The sequence below is a fragment of the Aphis gossypii genome, unplaced genomic scaffold (genome assembly GCF_020184175.1).
Source record: "Aphis gossypii isolate Hap1 unplaced genomic scaffold, ASM2018417v2 Contig00726, whole genome shotgun sequence".
NCBI classification, from domain to species: domain Eukaryota; kingdom Metazoa; phylum Arthropoda; class Insecta; order Hemiptera; family Aphididae; genus Aphis; species Aphis gossypii.
Window position 1 is genome coordinate 1 of NW_026083251.1, and position 21,467 is coordinate 21,467.

A 21,467-nucleotide genomic window follows, 5' to 3' on the forward strand; every position below is an offset into this window, starting at 1 on the left:
AATGATATATTTTTCTGATGAGTTAGGTATTACATGAATATCATTTTCATTACAACCAAGTTCACGAACAATGAAATTACTGTCATAGACTAAGTTATGAAAGTATATTGGAATAAATGAAACATTAGTTAATTCAAAATTACAATTTAAACAAACAGCTGATCTAAAACGTCCTGTAAAATGATTATGATCTCTTACTTTAAATAAATTATCGTTTTTAAATGATTTGAAGCAACATTCACATAATCTAGCATTTTGAAATTTATGCTCTTCATCAACAGTTAATTTGTCCATGGGTATATTTATCTTATAAAGATTACACACTTTTGAACCTATATCTATCATTGTCTTTATGAAATGTTTTGCTGCATTACGATTTCTATAAACATGAAGTTTTGTTGGAATTTTATATTTTTTATTAAATATTTAGGTATAATGTCATAATCTATTTTTACGTAAAATGCATAACTCATAGGTTTATGTTTATGAGTTATCAATGTCTTAGTTTTAATGTCTTGGTTGTTTATTATAGGTTTTAAATAACATTCGAAATCAGAATAAATTACTATAGGTATTCGTTGAGATCTTTTAAAATTTTTAAAATAAATTGTATCGTCATCACCGTTATCAAACATTACAGGTCTTCCAAGTTTATGTTTTCCACACATTTTTTTATGTTTTTTTAACCCATCAATACCCCATAGTTTGAATTTACAAGGAATATTACTAAAAACTGTAAAACATCTTTTACATATAATTAATTTAGATTTATGTTTCGGCTTTTGATTACGAATAAGTCTACAAAAATCATTAATAAAACAATAATGTGACGTTATACCATTATTAATTAAAAGCAGATCGAAATGGTTTTTACTTTCCACATTATTCATATATAATGGGAAAACAACATTTTTATTATCTAAACTAAAAACATTAACTGATACATTATTTAAACGTTCAAATGATTTAATTTGATTAACTGGTGTCGGAAAATCGATACAATGAAAATTTAATCTACTTTTTTTTTCAAGTATTTTAAAATATTGATTACTAAATTTAGTTTTATCTGAACGAGTATTATATTTTGTTAAAATTGCATATTTGAAACATTTGTTATCATTATTTTTTACATTTATAACAGCTTTCTTATTCCTTATACATTCTGGTAAAATTACATAAGAAGATCCGATTAAAGGGTTTACAATATTGATTCTTAATTGTAATGCATCAATTGATTATAAACTCCAACCATTTCCTTTAGTTACAAAATTACTTTCCTCTTTGTTAATTTTATCAAACATTTTTTTTAATAAATTTTCGAAATTTGAATTTGTATATGCCAAAACATTCACTGTTTTAAATGAAATATCTCGGTGTTCCTGTGTTAACACATGTACATAAACACAGTCGAGATATAAGTTAAATTTAATACTAGTTTGATGTGTCATTTTTTTTAATTTACAAACAATCATTTCAAAACCGTAGTCAAAAAATTGATTAAAGTCTATGAAATTATAATCGTTTTTTAAACAAACGTTTTTGAACATTTTTTAAACCGATTTAATTGAATAAGTCCGCTTCCAATTACGTTCATACGTGTTCTTTTTGATATTACATTTCGTTGTATTTTACTGTAATTAAAAATAAATAATAATAATAATAATAATAATATAAAATTTACCATTAAATAACAATAAATAAATTATTATTACTAAATAAAAAAAACGTATTAACCATTTATGCTTATTAAGTCATTATTTATTATTATTACAATCGATAGCGTTGACCATTGAACGATCGAGGTTAATTTTTAAAATATTACTGTGTTACTAATTACGATCTATTGTTATTAAAGATAAGTCAATATAATTTTATTATTTTATTTAATATGAACTGATAATATTGCTTTTTTATACATAAATAATTAACTTAGTAGGCTATAACTTAAGCTGATCTGGTTTTTTTTTCAAAATTTTTTTAGTATCAAATCTCTGGTTTATATATATATATATATATTATATTCATTAATCTTATTCATCCATCAAGTGATATTATGAAAGGTCGTTCTCAATGTCGTTTAATTTTAGATTTAATAGTCTGCGATATAGCTGTAGAAATTAAGTATTAAATCGACATGTTAATATTTGTTAAAATCAAAATCGATTGTAATTATATTTAACGGATGAGGTTAATTTTTCAATATTAGTATATTTGTAAGAACTTATATTATTTTATACTTAATATAAACTGATAATTGTTTAATACATAAATAGTTGAAAATACATTTCGTTAATTTTACATCACTAACTGCGTCGTGTATATAAGTTATATCATGGTTTTGATTACAAATTGAATCATGAGTTTCCTTCAACGATAAAAATCTACCATTTTTAATGATATAACCTAATTTATGGTTTAATATAATTTCATTACTTTTAAAATTAATTAATTTTAAATAAAATACTCTATTATTATCAGTATCGTATGCAGTCATATTCAACATTATATTTGTATTAAAACCTAATCTTTGTAAAATATTTTTATCTGAATTACCATTCCATAGTAAAATAATTGCATTTTGATTATTAAAATCAAGATAGTTTTTTAAAAAGCTTGTAGTTAGGTTCGACGTTTTTGATTTCATAGCTAAATGTAATTCGTTTAATATAACTTGAAGCTGATCTGGTTTCTTTTCAAAAATTTTTAGTAGCAAATCTCTAGTTTTTATATATGAATAATTATTCATTAATCTTATTCTTCCATCAGGTGATATTATTAAAGGTCGACCTCGTAGACGAATAATTTCAGATTTTACGTGAGTCTGTGATATAGCTGCAGAAATAAGTATTAAATCTGTACGTTGATAGTTGCTGAATTCAAAATCAATTATAATTATTTTATTTTTTGGTTTTTGCCTGTAATTAAACAACATCAATTAATAGTATCATAGTATTATTTTTATCTATGTTACTAAAATATATTTTAATAAAAATAAAATACTGATTTCATAATTTTTTATTTTATATAAAATTTAGATTATTGAATGTACTTTATATATTTTATTTATTTTTTTTTTTTTATTTATGCGTAATATGAATTTATTTGATATTAAATACTTCATTATTCATCAGATTTTTATTTCACTGAAATTTTGTAAAATATTAAAACATATTTTTTTTATAATCAATAATATAAATATTTTATAGTTACATAACTTATTATTTTTTAAAAATATATAAAAAAATAAAAACAATCATATCTTTTATATTTATTCACAAAGACTAGCAGATTCACCATGCAGCTTAATTAATCTATAATGATATAAACAATATTCAAATAAAATAATAATTTTTAACTTTGATTTTAATCATATATTTTTTAATCTGATCGTGTTTTTCAACTTTTATTATATATATTAAATATTGAATTTGAATTCAACCAATTTTTTTTTTTTTATATTTTATTCATTTTATTTATATTTTCATATTATACGTATGTATTAATTTATTTTTAAATATTTCATTATTCATCTGATTTTTTATTTCACTGACATTTTGTAAATTATTAAAACATATTTATTTATAATTAATTATATTTGTATTTTATCTTACTTATTGTTTTGCTGCATAGTTTGATGAATACCTCGGTCCATGTTGTTGCGTTGAATAAGTAGGTTTTAGTTTATCAATTAAAAATGAATTAAGAACTAAACTGTTTCTTCAAATTAATATTGTATTTAATTTAGATTAATTATTAATAAAACTTAACTAATATCAAAAACCTTGCTTGATGATAGTGTTGTAATAAAGTCAACGACTTACACAAGTACTGAAAGACTGAGGATAATAGACTATAACCTACTCAAGAGCACTTTGTAAATGACTATAAGTCTAAAAACATTGAATGATTATGAACCAGATTTATAGTCTGATCCAGTGGTGTGATATGTGATCACGCCATATTACACTTTGATCACAGATATTTTTTATAGATTAGGTAAAAATATGATCACGCTATATTAAACTTTGACTACAGTAATTTTTTTATAGAATAGGTAAAACTATGATCACGCCATATTACAACGCTACCACAGTTATTTTATAGATTAGGTAAAACTATGATCACACCATATGATACCACAACCTTACAAATCTGTATATAAGTGATCAGTAGACATTGATTATAGTTAGTGTTAAATCTCAACATTGTCTATAAATTTTATGTTTCGTCGTTTCATACCGTAATATATCCGTTTGCTACAAGTCGATAACAAACCAAGTAACACAATTTGATCAGGTAAATGTTTTTTAAACAATCTGTTATATTAAAAATTAAACTTATACTGATTATCATTTTTATTTAAGGTATATTTAATATATATATATAAAATAATATGTCGTACTATACTAATGTATCTGCAGGCGAAAGCTCTTCAAATGATGATGTAAGTACCTATACCTATTTGTTTATGTATGTGTGTGTATGATATTAATATATTATTATTAAATAATAGAATGAAAGTAGTATGCTATCAACACTATCATCTTCTTTAAAACCGGTAAAAATGCAGAATAAAAAAAGAAAAAATGATACTGAACCAAAAGTTAAAATGTCTAAGGCTGGAAAGGTAATAATTTGTATTGTATTATTTTTTAAAATATTACACACACACACACACACACACCACACATTCATTTTTAATATAAATATATATGAATGTATAGCAGCGAACAGAATCAATAGAGACGTACAAGGATGCCTTAGCTAGTGTAATTTCGAAAGGAAATATTGAAGATAACGTTTCTAACTCAATAACATTGACGGAAGGAAATTGCACGTATACGATTCGGTGTCCAGTAGCGCCAAAATGCGATGACTACTACGTCATCCAACATTATAAAACTAGTGTTATAAAGGACATTCCGTCACTTGAAAGGTAAAAACCATAATAAAGAAACCAATGATTAAATGATGAACTATAGTTAAACAACAGCGATACAATCATTTATTGATCACCAGATTATTTTTTTAATTTGACCGTTACCTATTATAATTCAACACAAATAAATTATTAAATTCTAATTAAAATAATAAGATTGAGGATTTTATCGTTGATATTTAACTATAGCATGATTAAATAATAAAACATATTACGAATATTATTAAATAATGATTTTTTATAATAGATGGAAACATTCTGAAGCTAGTGTGAAGTTGTATACTAGCAATAACTATCCTGCCGATAACGAAATATCAAATAAAATAAATGAACTTATTCGTGTAATTTTAAATCGATGTTCAACGGATCCAAAACGGAAGATTGTAAAAAACAGTAAAAAACAAAATGCAAATATATTATTATGTAAAAACTTTTTATTGGTAGTATAAATTATGACATTTAATAAAATTATTAAAATTGATAAAATTAATTAATCTTATTCTTTTACTATAATATTGAAATCAATTCTTAGAGTAATTATAACAATTATAATGGTATAAAGTTTAATACAAATTTTATTTTAAATCATATAATATCATATCTGATAGTGAATTATTGTGGAATTGAAGTATTTCATATATAAAACAAAAATCATCGTTCTGTATACAACACATGCTAAAGTCAAAATTTTGAATATACTGATTAGTAAAATCATTTCGCTGACAAGATGATGGTAGAATATTGATGTCTGCTCTAATTAATGAATATACGGTATCAAAAGTTGACTGATATGAAACCAACTTTTTCTGCTTTTCTACAATATGTGAATCGATACATTGTTGTAATTGTTTTAAAAGATGTAAATCAGTATATGATAAGGTAATAAAATGATCATTAACATGCAATTTAATAGTTAACTGATTTAAATTGACTGAATAATATATGTTATCAGTTATTTTCACACGTTTACAATTAGTATGTAGATTATTAGTTATTGAACTATAATTTCTATCACACATTAGTGTACACCACTGAAGTAAATCGAAGGTTAACAATTTTTTAGTAACATTACATTCTAGTATTACAATAACAGAAATCGTTTTATTAACCAAAAATCTAACCGTTACACTTTTCTTGTTAAAAGGTCTAATACTGAATATTGATTTTGCGACAACAATTGATGGATTCATATTGTATGACGACGTGATCTTTTTGATATAGATGATTTCTGATGATAATTTTTAAAAACGAATAGAAATAAATGTAATAACTGAAATAAACGTAAAACACAGATGTTATTTACACATATATGATCGTTACAACACATATTTATAAACTAAGTGTATTACTTGTACATGTATGGTTATATACTAAATCAGGGATTCCCAACCTTTTTATCATCGAGTACCACCAGACACTTTTTCAATCAATACGCGTACCACTTCAATTCTAAAACTAAATTGGGAGTCAAATTTTTTTTAACGTATATTTTTATGATTCATTAATTTCTTAACATTTTTAGTAACTAAACTAATCACATTAAAAAAAATTGAAGTGAACATGAAATCAAATCAAACAACGTGTGGAAGGGAGAATTACTTACCTGATCTGTCGAACCCGAAACTGCAATTTTTTTAAATCTAATATATTTAATTATAATTAGACGCTTTATGTTACTTGACAACAAGTTCACGAGGTATAAAATAAATATTAACACATTTAAGTTGATTAATTCAATATTTATTTTGAAATACAAATAAATTATAAAAGTAATAAAAAACATCAAAGTAAACTAACAAGTAATATCATTTGATTTAGACTTACAATCACAAACATGGCTAGCTTTTACATATTTGTAACGAGACCATTTTACTATCCGCACAATAGCGCGCATAATTCGGTGACCAGCGCGTACGGTGTACAAAATAAACAGTAATCTGATGTACGGGCGGTATCACCACGCACCGACGCGCCGCTAGTGGACCACACGAATACCAATTTCCGATGCGATGACCAAAGTATGTGCCAGGCGCTCACGCTAGATAGCGTGAACGCCGTGCCATACTTTGGCTCGCATCGGACTTACAAGATCAACAGATTAAAGTTAACATTTATCAATAATCTGATGGTACAGGTACAGTCAGCATCACCTTAGCTATGTACTATCATAACTACAGCGTGCTCTGCGAGAACTGTACCATCAGATACTACAGAAAACCACAAACGTCAGCGGCGCCTTCTATAACTCAGAGGGTGTCAGACTCGTCTGCAAATATACCCGAGTAACACCGAAAAAAGTAACAGTTTCCGTTCGGATTCACTCTACCGGCGACAAACGGTCTACCTGGAACTATCCACGAATGGTTCAAACAGGTGACTGGTCCCGGTAAAAGACGCTAAATAAGTTAAAGTATAAGTATAAGTATAAGTTCGACGCTCACGACTCGCCTCTCGACCGCCGTTTCGTTCTTTTACTCACTCTTCTGTTTTAGGAACCAAAACTATTTTGGTTCAGACTAAAGCAGACGAGTGAGCCCACAATATACGCCGGTACAGCCGCCGTCCGCCGTCCGCCGCCCGTAGTACGATACGCCGCGGGACCTACAGCCGCCGTCCGCCGCCCGTAGTACAATACGCCGCGAGACCGCCATAACCGCCGCCCGTATTACGATACGCCGCGAAACCGCCACAGCCGCTATCCGCTGCCGTCCGTGTGATACGACGCAAGACTGTCACGGCCGCCATCAGACCACCGAACATATTATGGAAAATTGTAGAAAACCACCGCAGAGTTCGCCAATCCAACACACTTAATACGGCATTGTGAGTCAACTCAGTAAAGAGTATTAAAACAATAAAAACCTTTATCCTTGTTATATGTTTTTTTTATATGTCAAATCATATTTTTATGATATACGTTAATAAAAAGAAAATAATGTATTACTTAATAAATTTAATTGTAATAAAGAGAATAACAATTTTATGAACAATAATTCAAGAAAAACGGTGTTCATCATTTATTGTTACATATTCGTTTTTTACATTTTCTATAAATTCATTTCCTTTACATAGTAATACAAATATACATTTAGGATTCCATTTTGCGTGTTCGACCCATGGTATATCATCGTTTGACCATTTTTGTAAGACAAGTCCACAGAAAAAACATTCAACTATATCACCTACACCGGTATATTTTAAACCAGATTCAGCTAACGAATATTTATTTTGACATGAAGTAGATGGATATGAGTTCTATGTTTTTAATCTTGACATAAATGTGGTATAATCTGAATGTACTGGATATGAATTATTTCGTACTAAATAAACTAAAGATGGAAAGTCGTTGGAAAATTTCTGTAAATTCATGGTTACAATAAAGCTCAAGATAAATACTTTAAAAAAACAAATCAATAAGCTAATTTACCAGAGAAATAATAAAAAAAATATAACACGACTTAATTGTTCAACCGTTAGTAACAAACTAAATGTTTTAAATTAAACACGAATAAAAATAAATGTAATAACTTAAATAAACGTGAAACACAGATGCTATTTACACAGATATGATCGTTTCAACGCATATTTATTAACTAAGTATATTACTTGTGCATGTATAGTTATATACTAAACTGATTATATTAAAAAAATTGAAATGCATGTGAAATCAAATCAAATAACGTGTGGAAGGGAGAATTACTTACCTAGGTTTTTTTTTCAGAAAAACCACGGGGCGTCTGACTCCATTTAACAGCGAGAATTTCTTACACTGCAAGGGGCCAATACCCCCTCAAACTTTTTTCATTTCCGCTGAAAAATGGAGCCAGACGCCCCATATTATACTAATAAATGGTTAGAAAAACCATGGGGCGTCTGGCTCCATTTTACAGCGGGAATTTCTAACACTGCAAGAGGACCATACCCCCTCAAACTTTTTTCATCTCTGCTGAAAAATGGAGCCAGACGCCCCATATTTATACTACTTAGCTATTCTTTCTTTTAAATATTGTTTCGCCACTTCACAATCAGTTGGTTCATTTTTAAGATTAAAACCATCAGTTTCGCTCAAAGATACTACAAAAATATATTTTAGTATTTTTTTGATATCTTCGAAATTAGTTGACGTAATGACTAAGCCAATTGATCTTAAATAAAAAAATTTTATTCGTGATGTTGTTTGGTTTCTAAACCAAGAACTTATGAGCTTCATGACATGATTAAAATCATTGCGAATCATGCACGTTGGAATATCAGTAGATCTATTGCTTACTAATAACGAACATACCTCTAAATACTTATTTAGTGTTGAAAATTGAGTAAACGTCTTAACAATTCCCATCATAAGAGCCAATGATTGATCAGTAACTATCATTTTTGGAGGGAGTACTCCACTTTTTTTCCACTCTAAAAGCCAATATCCAATACTGTTACTGTCGTGACGTTCTGATAACATATGCGCAATCGAAAATTGGCAGTTGTTTGTATGGTCCATTACTCCTATTTCATACAAAAATATATTAGCGGTTATTCTACCAGATATTAATGTAGGTCTTTGAACTATTCCTCCAGTTGCATCAATAGTAATTATCGGCGTGTTAGTTGTCTTAGCATAATTTCTGTAAATGTGTAGTTCAGTTGTTGTCCAATAATGTAAAAAAAATCTATCATATCCTATATCGTGTATTGCTTCATTGAAAGGTGAAATACCTTTCATAATGAATAATGCTATAATAGGATCTTCGTTATGTAGTCCTTGTTTAATTGTCTTACATTTTAAAACACGTAATGCATTTTCAGATGATAAATTACTAGGTTCTTGTTCTCCAAAGTTCATCAAATTCTTTGCTAAATTTCTCCGTATAAAAGCTGCAGATTGTCCTTGTTCAATCATTTTTTTTATTGCATTTTCTTTTTGTTCTCCAGTCAGCTTTCTCTTTATTTCTGACATACAAAATTTGAAGTCCCCAATATATGAAAAATTTATAATAACACGAGCATCAGCAGATTCAGGTTTATTATTCAATATTCCTTTCAAATTACTTTGACAAGTTGGACAATGCCCAATTATATCCATGTATACATTTCCTTCGTTGTAAATTTTTGCTCTTTTATAAATTATTGGACAGGACAATCTAGTTTGTTCAACCAAATGAGTATGCATAATTGGAGTCCAAATATTTGGTTTTAAAATTGAATAAGCACGATAACGATTTTTATTATCTGATCTTTTGTAATATTGATGTAATATGAAATATTTGTCCATTCTTCCGCTGTTAATGTTATATTAAAACTTAATAGGTTGTCTTCGGATTGTTCGGAAACATCAGAACCAGAATCAATATTCGAATTAGCAGGTTCATTAGGAGATTCTGCTTGTGGAATTGATGAAATTAATCCAATTTTTTCTCTAACTTCAAATCGATTGCATTTCAAAATTGTATAAACATTTTTTGGTGAAATTTTGAAATCCATAAGTTGTGATATCCTTTTCCAAATATCTTCTGATGGTTTTCTGATTTCTCCACTAACAACGTCTACAATAATGTCATCTTTATTTTTAACTAAATAGTCTAGTAAAACCGAAACATAGTATTATTTTCGTGGCATTTTCGTGTGTTTCTAAAAAAAAAATCAATAGAAAAAACTGGGGAATAAATTAACCCTAGGTCCTTTTTATGGTTTTGTTTATTATTTTATTCTTCCATATTCTAACAATTACGAATCAAGATATTCCATACTTTAGTAACCAACTTAATCCTAAGTCCGTTAACAATTTAATACCTACTTAATTATTTATACTAAGACTAGTAATTATTTTAATTAAAAGTTTTTAATCATAATTTTTTCAAAATTTTTATTTATGATAATTATTTATTTTAAATATTATATTGACATTTTATGTCTTTTCTTTGGCAAATAGATTCGAAAAGCGTTACCGAAATAGCATAACTGGAAATTATTTGCCTTGGCACACAGAATCGAAAAGTCTTATGTTATGTTACAGTTACCCTGGTTTCCTGGTTACACCTGGTAACGGTTTCCAAAGACAAAGAAGACATAAAATGTGGTACTTCATTTTAGACTCGTATTATATAAATATTTAAATAAAGTAATTCTACAGTATTAATTGTAATTAATTTATATCTATATTTTAAATTAATAAACAAATGCATTTTTTTTAATAAACTAAATGTGACCATCTATTTGATAATTTTAGGTTAGGTATTTATTCAATTTAATGTTTTTAGCTTATTTAGACATTGATACCACAATTACAAAGTTTAAACTATTTGTATGAGATCAGTGGACATAAAAAAAAAAACTTGGTTGACACTGTACTTTGCTTCACTAAAACATGCTATAACTCTATAAAAGCAACGGTCTTAATTCTGCCGTTCATATTCCAGTGAAGTAAAAATTAAATTTTTAATATAATAGAATTTTTTTTTTTTTTTTTTAATTTAAAAATATTTATTTTGTGATATTTTATAGGTATTGTACCTATAATGATTAAGGTTGTGGTAATAAAAATATTTTGTTGAACTTTTATTAACTGTTTTAGTAGCACTTTATAAAGATATTTAAAATAAAATAAAAATATTCAGTAGGTAGGTAAGTATTTAGCAGCACATATTAGATTAAAATATTGTATTCTTTCAAATGACACTCAGTACCAACAGTTATTGATAAATATATTATTAATATCTGTGATGTGGACTGTGGGGGACAATCAGGCACGGCGCCAAGGGGGGGCAAGGTGGGGCTCTAGCCCCCCCCCCCAGAAAATAGATCAGCCCCTTCGCCAGCCCCCCCACTAAAAAATATGTACGATAGATATTGTGTAAAATATCAATATTTAGCTTATATAATATATTTGTCACAACTAAACAAATTGAGGAATAAATTAATTTATTATTTGTCTAATAAGGAAAAAATTTACTACAATTTCAATAAAATGTGTTTTGAAATTTGTAAAATAAGAAAAAATCTTTTATTTTTTTTATTACCTTATTGAGTACTAATTACTAGATGAAAATGAACAAATAAACGTATCCCAAATTATTGCATTAAAGATGATTGAAACAAATTGTTCATTACTAAACAGAACTACTTTAATTTATATTTATGAAATGTGGGTAAGTAAAAGAAACATAATTATTCATTCACAAAGGTATGTAATATTAAAGTCATAAAGAACTTATCATTTTTGTGTATCATGTCATCATTATGAATATAGTTGTTGAAGGTCTGTGATTAGACATTTTATTACATAAGGTACAAAAAAAAATATTTGACATTATTCTTAAAACATTTTTAACTATTCAAAAGTTTGTATATATTATCTGTTTAGACTCTTAGAGCATACAATATAAAACGTATGTACTATATAGATAATAGCTATATTATGTTATATGATACGAAAATATTTATATTTCATTAAAATAACCCCAGTATTTGTTGAAAAATTTTAGCCCACGTAAAAAAAATATTTGCCCCACTCTGCCTCCCCTGGAAAAAAATTCTAGTGCCGTGCCTGGGGACAATTTAATTTAATTCCATAGTGGCGTTACATTGTTCCATTTAAAATATTGATTATGGACTAACTTAAAAACTCATTAATTTAATTTGTTATTTTTATTATTTACAGGTAGGTAGGTAAGTAACTACTTACCTACTTTTACCAAAAGAACTGTTCTGTTTTATGTTTTATTTTTAATAGAACATGATCTATATATATTACCTATTATGTTCAAAGTTTATTATATAGGTACTGATTGAGTTTATTATAATAGTACCTATATGGCTGTTGGCTATACTTGTATGAATGTTAATTTTTCTAATTTAAATACTCATTCAAATGTCCCCCACATAGATTCATATCTACCTATACTATGATGCACAAATTAATAATACTTTAATTATGATAACACTTTTTAATAAATTATTATTTGAAACTATAGGCTTTAAATAATTACACTATGATTTTATAACAATATGAGAATCTAACAGGACCATTATAGTTCAACTAGGTCAGTGTAATATATTTTCTTTTATTTCTTTTATTATGTATGCTTGAGTAAATTTATTTAAATCGAACCTTATAATTGTGTTTACATTAAACAATGTACATTAACTCCCACATAGCAAAAAATAATTTTAAAACCATTTTAAAAACATTTTTCAGAAAATAATGAATATTTTCAAAACATCTTTTAATGATCAACATTTATTTTCAAAATGTTTTCAAGATATTTTTTGGCCTGCAAAAATTATCTTCAAAATATTTTTGTTTTGTTTTCAAAATATTTTTGGGAATATTTTTAAAATATATTTATAATTCGATTTTAAAAATATACTGTAAACAATGTTTTCAAAATATCTGATAATATTTTGTATTAATTTTTAAATTAACTTCAAAAAATAGTTGAATGTACTTTTTGGGTAAATTGTAAGTTAAATTTACTGAAAAAAATTGACTGACACGGCGATTACCATTACGATTCCTATTAACTTTTTGCAACATTGAATCAAAATTTAGTTTTCTTTTTGACGACTTAGTGGAACTTAAATTATTATCATCAGTTACTTTCCATGTTCCTGATGATGGTGAGTTTAAATTAATAATATTTGAGCTTAGTCCTATAATAAAAATATAATAATAATAATGACAAAAATATATAGTTTGATTCATACATAGTTAGCATAAACAACATCTAATGGTGTTTCTAGTTTTTATGGATGTTAATTTAAATGTAATACTATAATTACCATCATTAAATAGCTTTTGAGAAGGCGATCGATAAATATGCTTTTTGATATGTTTTGTTGCTTATTATCACTCATTAGTTTTACTTCAAAATGTTTTACAGGAGACTTCTTTATACCTAATAAAGTCGAGTAAGGTTAATTAAATGAATATATATATATATATATATATTACCATTAAAATAAACAATAATTGTAATTTATTCATATCTTACATGAATTCATATTCGGAGGAATAAATGTACGGTCAGCATCAGAATCATCATAATCTGAATTGTCTAAAAAAAAATTATAAATTCAACATTATATAATAATAACTATGTTTAATTTTACTTTCAATGTATACCTGTATCAGCAATTAATTTGGGAGGACTAAATATTTTTGACGGTTTTATACACGTGGAAAGATTTTTTCTTTTTTTTTTTAAATGAAAACCATAATCATTATCATCATCAATTATTTTGCATCGAAGTTTTCTAGTTTCTTTATTTTCATTTTCTGATAAATCTGAGGTAAATGTAGCTTTACTACATTTGGTTTTGGCCTCTTTTAAATTTGCTGAAAACATTTTAAATAGTAATATTATAATTAACAAACTATGAATGGAAATAGACCTTATATTAATTAGACAATTTTTATTGCAAATTAACAACTATTTAATTTGAATATTTTTACTTACCAATATCTTTTGCTAAAATACGAACATCATACCAATTGAAATCTAATGTATTAGGATTTGTTTTTTTCTCAATCTGTTTTTTTGGATCAAGATGTCTATGTGGCCAAGCACAAGTAATTCCATCTTTTGACAGCCAATGAGATGGTACAACTTCAACTGCATTTTCTTTTTTGAATATAACTATATGATAAGTCATACTTACACTATATGTACAAAATATATAACTGTAAACATAAAATTAAACTAAGTGTCTTCTAAAATTGTTTTTTTTTTCAAGTTTAATCATCATTAATTGAATGAATAATAGGCAAAGCTATTTTTTCATTACATTTTTCCAATAGCATAACCTTTTTTTTTAAAATTTTTCATTGGAATCCAACATAGCTCATTAGATAAATTATCAACAATATAAATATTAAAAATATCTGAGCTAAGTGGCTGTACATAAAATGGTCTTTTAGATTGGAATATTTTCCCAATAAAAACTATTTCATTAGTATCTTTAGTATGAGCAATGTTTAAGACTTTCATAATATTATTGTCTATAGTTAATATAAATTGATCAGCTATACATGTTGTTTTGATTTTTGTGTTAAGTAAATGAACAATTTTAAATTGTGGTGCTATTAAATCATTTAACATAGGCCCATTTGTGTGTTCATTTTTAAAAACAATTTCTGTGTTAGTATGTTTTTGAGTATTTATATTTTTTTGTTCATAGAATCTTTTAATAATTTGTTGTAATGGTTTATCGTGTTTTTTAATCATTTTTTAAGGGACTTCATATAATTTTCAAAAGGACATGCGCTTATGTTGTCGAGAGGACCAAAATGGGTATAGTCATCGGAGATATGCAAAAGCCCATGAACATTATGAGAAATAAAATGCCTGCCATAGAGATTTTCAAAATTTTGAACAAAATATTTGAGTAAATTTCTAGCAAAATCTATATACTTTTTTTTCATATTATCAGTTAATAGTATAGTCATAGCTATGTTAAGTGCCATGAAGTGCATATAACAGTTGCTGTTTATGTTGTCTTTGAAAACGACCTGTCCAGTATACAAAAGGATTTGTCGCAGTTCTGTGGCCTTAAATCTTGGCAATTCGTTTAAGACCCTGGGTTTTCGGGAAAAATCACAAGGAACACTCTTTTTAAATGATACCAGTTGGTCTGATATTATTTTTACAACAGAATTAGGTATTCGGACATTCAATGGTCCCTTGTTCATCCATAAATGAATTAATTTTTTCATAATTCCTATGCAAACAAGATGCATGTAATCTAATGCAAATGTATCTACAATATTTACACCAGGTAAATCTGATAAAATAGAGATTGTATTCCCAACATGATGTTCTTCATACTTCATATTAATGTAGTCATCATGTGTGCGTTTTTTTTCACTACTTGCTGTATATGGAAAACATGACCTATTTTTCAAATACTCTCCTTCTTCTATGCACCGGGTGCATGAATCATAACCACTGTGACCTTTGACTTTTAGAACAAACGATTTAGCAGGGGCGTCTAGTGAAAATCCATCGATTATAACTTTGAAAATTATTCCATTAATACTAACTCCATTTGTTAACAACTCTTTAGCTTCTACAAAAAATTGTTTTAAATATAAATTAGAATCTTCAGGCTTCTCATGGCCCAGTATATACCAATTGGAAACACAGAATTCTTGAATGGGCGTATATAAGCCAAAATGGGCCATAATTGACTTGCACTACTTTTAGATATAGGCAAGCCATCAATATTCAATGCCAATAACTATCTTGATAACATCAATATTATTTGATGAAATAAATTTAAAATGTTCCAGAATAGCTGATCTCAAACCAAAATGGTAATATAAACCAGGGTTTATTGTAGTTAAGCACTGTGTTTCATTTATTTTTCTGGTATCTAAAATACTACGTGAATCTTTAGGAAGTTGTGATAATGTTGGAATTTTTTTAAAATAACCAATAATCCATCCAAAGCATTATGATTAATGTTAAAACTGACTGCCCATTGGCATAAATTATGCTTGAATAAATCACATTCATTAATAGTTTCAATTGGTTCGTTAAATGCATTATTCTCAGGAAACTATAAAAAAAAATGTTTTTGTTTAAAAACTGAATATTTTATTTACATAAAAAAAGATCCCCCTGTAGATAATATACTAAAAATTTAATTTAAAGATTAGCAATTGAACTTATAAAATATACTAAATAGTATATAATGTAATTTTCATTTTCATTAATAACTATACAGGGATAGAAAAATGGTATATTTAATGCCAAAAAATAGACATAGGTTAATTATTGGAGACTCTATCCTAATATGATTATAATATGATTCATTTACATTACAAAATGTTGTTCCAGCTCTGAAACAATTTTCTTCAATATTTTGTTCATAACTATTACATATTGGAGTACTGATATTTTGTTCATAGTATTTATCATCTGGATTATAAACAATAAAATCATCATTGGAATTCACATTCACTTCTTTACAATAAGTACGTTGTCTTTTCTTTTGCAATTTTGAAAAGTTAAGATCAAACTGCATAGATTCTAGCTCTTCCTTAACTCTTCTTTTTGTTCTTTCACTTGTCATAGTTTAAATAAGATTTTCAATTCTAGGTTTCAACAAATCATAATCAAATAAGATAGGTATGTATATGCAGCTAAAGATAATTTTTGAATATCATCCAAGTACCCTACATAATTTATTTAAATTTGGTGATATCAAAGAATTTACATAATTATATAATTTATTATTTATGTTGAAAAATTTACTATATTTTGGATTTGGCTTCCCCCCCCATTTTAAAATAATATTCAGCTATCAACATACAATATTATACTAACATTTATTTAAAGCCTTAGAATTTTAGATAGATAAGTAGGTAATTTAAAAGTTGTGCAGTTAAAATAATATAAATTAAATATTTGAAATAGACAATTCAGCAATTGTTCTAAATAATTCATTCAATAAATAAATTTAATAAATTGATTAGTTAATACAATTAAATAATTACAAATTACAATACATTTTTCTCACATACATATGCGAGTACATATGTAACTAAAATAGGTATTAATATAAATGATTTTTTTTTTCTATTTTCTATTTAGATATTATAGGTACAATATGTGCATATAATAGAGCATTTAAATTAGTAGGTAAAATTTAAAGAAACTATGAAACTAAACTCTTCAATAATTACTAAAATTATAATATAATAAATATTCTAATAAATTAATGCAAGAATATTAATGGAATAATCCTGTATAAGTTTGTTGTATTAAATGTCTATTATTTTATATTGTAGCCATCAGTTTAATTTATTAAAAATATTAAGAACTAGGTATTTTGGAAGAACTATTATATTATGTTCAGTGTCTTACATTAATAAATTGTACACTTTTGAATCAATATAAGTAATAGTTCCTAAAATATGTGAATTGTGTGTTATTGTTATGTGCATGGTTGGTAAGTACTTAGATTATAATATTAGATATTTCAGATATTTGTCTAGTATATTATACTATATAGGTAATATAATATGGTTATCCAGTTTTAAAAGTAAGATTATTATTTATAACGTTAAGAATGTAGGTGAATATGGTATAGATATTAATTACCTAATAACATTAAAATCCGTGTTTCACACGGAAATTCAAAATTGTGGTCACACAACTACCCGATACAACTTTAGAATTAAACAGATGACCGCATAATTGGCAGTAAATAATTTACAGTATTTGGTAATAGGTACCCATCTAATAAAATGAACAAGTTATAATAACTTAGTACTTACCTTAATATTGTTGTTTTCTTATGGTAAAAACCTCGAGTTTCGAATAAAAGATTCCCGTTCGCACAACACGTCAACACAACCATTAATCGTTTCACCAAAAATGGCGCACACACGACACACTACACGCACAACAAAATAAACACCGTCGCACCACGACCACGGACAGATAGACATAGATATTATGTATCTTAAACCGTGGTCAACACCACGATTATAAAGAACGATTATAATCTCTTTATAATTGTAGTTAATACAGATAACATAATAAAGTATAATAATTTTAATAATAATATTATGTCAATAACTAATAAACTTAATAAACGTAGTTATTATATTTATAAAACAAATTTAGTATAATATTATTATGATCCGTATTACTGTGGCCGAAAATCATAACACAAGCACATAGCTATAAAGATGAAAGAACGTTTCGTAACGTTTCGCACCACAAATATTATAATATTATAATCTTTACAAAAATTAAACACTGCACCGTTTCTACTGCTCACCAAGGAACTTTCGTTTCCCGCGCCCAATCGCGTACTTTCCTCTCGGCGGCCGATTATCTTATTTTTTTCGTTATCAATACTGTTTTTAAATATGATTTAACGTTTAGCAAAAATGTTACGTTTTTAACTCCATTTTTCACCATTTCGGCATTTTTTCATCGCCGTTACTCCTTTATTCACGTATACAGTCCATTCCACGAGAGAATAATCACTTTTCGCGCATCACAAATGACGGCTTCAGCGACGCCAGACCACAATTTCTCCCTCCAAGCGACGACGACGACGACGGCCGAGGCCGGCCTCGTGACAAACCGAAACCCCACTTTCAAAGTTTACGCGCGCAGTGCGCATACGACAATAAAACAATACACTGTTGGCAGCATAGTCATTAGTCGCTCGACGGCGCAAGTACTGTGCGGTTGTACTGTACAACTTTATTTTGTATAAATTCTTTCGTAATCCTTACCAAATTACTCAATTATATCTTAAAAAATACTACTCAGGTTAAAACGTTTGTTAGATACATATATACACAACATAATGTATTATATACAACAATTATTACACACAGAACAACATAACATGTACAAAATGGCACAAAGTGGAACAACATAATACTTACAAAATACATATATACACAACACAACATAATGTATTATACACAACAATTATTACACACAGAGTACATAATAAATACAAAATGGCACAAAGTAGAACAACATAATATGTACAAAATTTATATACATATATACACAACACAATCTATTATATACAACAATTCAAATAAAAATAATGTATAATAATTAATTAATAAAATTTAGTCTGTATCTGATAGGTATCTGAAGTCTTCATCATCGTCGTCCGAGTCATCATCCGTGTCGCTTTGGCCAATAGTAAGAACACAAGGCTGATTTTCTGCTGACATGAGATCTTCGACCACATTATCCAAACTCCATGCTTTTTCTTCCTCCTTTATCACATGACCGACAAAATTTTTCCACATATCAGGGCTAACTTTATTCACTCCTTCAATTAACAAGTGTTTTATATCTTGTAATTTAAAAGTTTTGTTGTTATCTTTGACATGTTTCTTAACTATAGCCCATGCGAGTTCAATTGCATTAAGCTCACAGTGATACGGAGGAAGTCTAAGGACAATTTTATTGTTAGTTTTTACCAATTCATCGATGACATAATTGTTATGTAATGGTTTCAATTTTTTAACTTGGTCTAACAATTCTACGACAAGCATTGTGTTGTCGACTTGCTCTCCTTTGCTCTGGAGCCATGCAATTATGTCAGCTTTTCTCCAATTCGTAGTTGGGCATTTTTCAATTTTCACCGAATGATAAGGAGCGTTGTCCATTACGATGACAGCGTTGTCTTTGAGTTTCGGCAAAACACCTTCCAACCAATCACGAAAAGAGTCCCCGTTCATCTCATCGTGATAGTCTTGGGTGTTTTTCTTTGACTCAAAGCACAAAAGACCTCCGGGAACAAATCCATCTTCGGAACCGATGTGGCTAACAATTAAACGTTTCCCCTTGCCAGTAGGGTTTATTGCTCCAGTCGAAAGTCCCTCGGAAGATGCCACTCGAGCTGACGTTACAGTTTTGTCGACCCATACTTTACTATTAACATCTCCGGCATTTACCCACGTTTCATCTAGATAGTAAATTGGCCTTCCTTCTTCTCTGTATCTTTTAATATCTTTTAAATATCTTCTCCGCCAAAGTATGATTTCAGATTTTTCAATCAAACCACTATTACGACCTCGCTTCATATATACGAAATCCATAGATTTCAACAATCTGAATAATGATGTTCGAGAAAAATTTGGTAGACCATTATCTTCATTTACGGACACAAGAATCTTGTCTAACGTAGGCGTATCACGATCGTGCCAAAATTGATGCACTTTTCTTCTGATACCATACTTGCCAAAATCATCTACTTTTTCGGTCAGTTGTTTTCGGACTTTCGTTTTGTTTGGCGAAGAAACAGTTTTTGTCCGTTGATACTCCAATATGGTGTTATAAATTGTTGATTGACCAATTCCAAGTTCGTAAGATAAAGTTTTTTTCAGGTGAACCATTTTATGTTCAGGGTTTTCGATCATTTTGGCTTTATATGCATTAATAATCATCGTTTTTTGACGAGAACAAACAAACTGAGAAAAATAAATATATTTAGATTACAATATTATCCACATCAGATTTTGAAATATAAGTAATAGTTAATACCTAATACAAATACATATTTAAACGTTTTATGTACTGTATGTGATCTAATAAGGTTAAACGTAATACATTTTTTTAAACTATAAAACTTTAAAAATGCATTAAAAATATGCACTAGAAAGGCAAAAAAATGGCAAAAATAATTCAAAATTTAAGTTTTATAAGCCGATTCGTTGTTACATACTCAAATTATGTACTTAAAAAAAAAATTCAGAAAAATTGAAAATTTCAGTTTTCTATAAATAGTTAAAAATCGTTTGAGGATAAATCGTTATCGTTACGCTATTTCGTAAAAATTTAAAATTCAAACGCGCTTAAAATTTTTCCTATAATGATGATTCGAGTTTTCTCTATAGATACTCGAAGAAAAACTTATGGAAAACTTAGTGTTGTAATTTTAATCCTTAGTTATAAACACAAAAAATTTTATGATTTTTCAACTTCAAAATTACTTGCAAATTTTCGCGTTTTCGACAGATTTCGTAAAAATTTGAGCTATAAACGCTTAT

At 27.4% G+C, this 21,467-nt stretch overlaps 2 protein-coding genes and 1 pseudogene across 2 annotated transcripts; 1 reads left to right on the forward strand and 2 right to left on the reverse strand.

The window, feature by feature from the left end:
- Positions 1-622: 622 nt before the first annotated feature.
- Positions 623-3,652, reverse strand: LOC126555153 (uncharacterized; annotated as a pseudogene).
- Positions 3,540-6,089, forward strand: LOC126555149 (uncharacterized). Its single transcript, XM_050210110.1, has 6 exons — positions 3,540-3,996; positions 4,050-4,444; positions 4,514-4,627; positions 4,725-4,936; positions 5,187-5,346; positions 6,084-6,089. The coding sequence occupies exons 2-6, from the start codon at positions 4,394-4,396 to the stop codon at positions 6,087-6,089; spliced, it is 543 nt and encodes a 180-aa protein (XP_050066067.1). The 5' UTR covers positions 3,540-3,996; positions 4,050-4,393.
- Positions 6,090-19,535: 13,446 nt separating this feature from the next.
- LOC126555150 (uncharacterized) lies at positions 19,536-20,837 on the reverse strand. Its single transcript, XM_050210111.1, has one exon. The coding sequence runs from the start codon at positions 20,835-20,837 to the stop codon at positions 19,536-19,538; it is 1,302 nt and encodes a 433-aa protein (XP_050066068.1).
- Positions 20,838-21,467: the final 630 nt, after the last annotated feature.

Bases quoted from the DNA above. Each gene is read 5' to 3' on its own strand.
- LOC126555149 (XM_050210110.1), top strand. From the start codon at position 4,394: ATGTCGTACTATACTAATGTATCTGCAGGCGAAAGCTCTTCAAATGAT. The intron at 4,628-4,724 runs GTAATAATTTGT...ATGAATGTATAG, and splicing joins AAATGTCTAAGGCTGGAAAG to CAGCGAACAGAATCAATAGA. The intron at 4,937-5,186 runs GTAAAAACCATA...TTTTTATAATAG, and splicing joins GACATTCCGTCACTTGAAAG to ATGGAAACATTCTGAAGCTA.
- LOC126555150 (XM_050210111.1), bottom strand. From the start codon at position 20,837: ATGATCGAAAACCCTGAACATAAAATGGTTCACCTGAAAAAAACTTTA.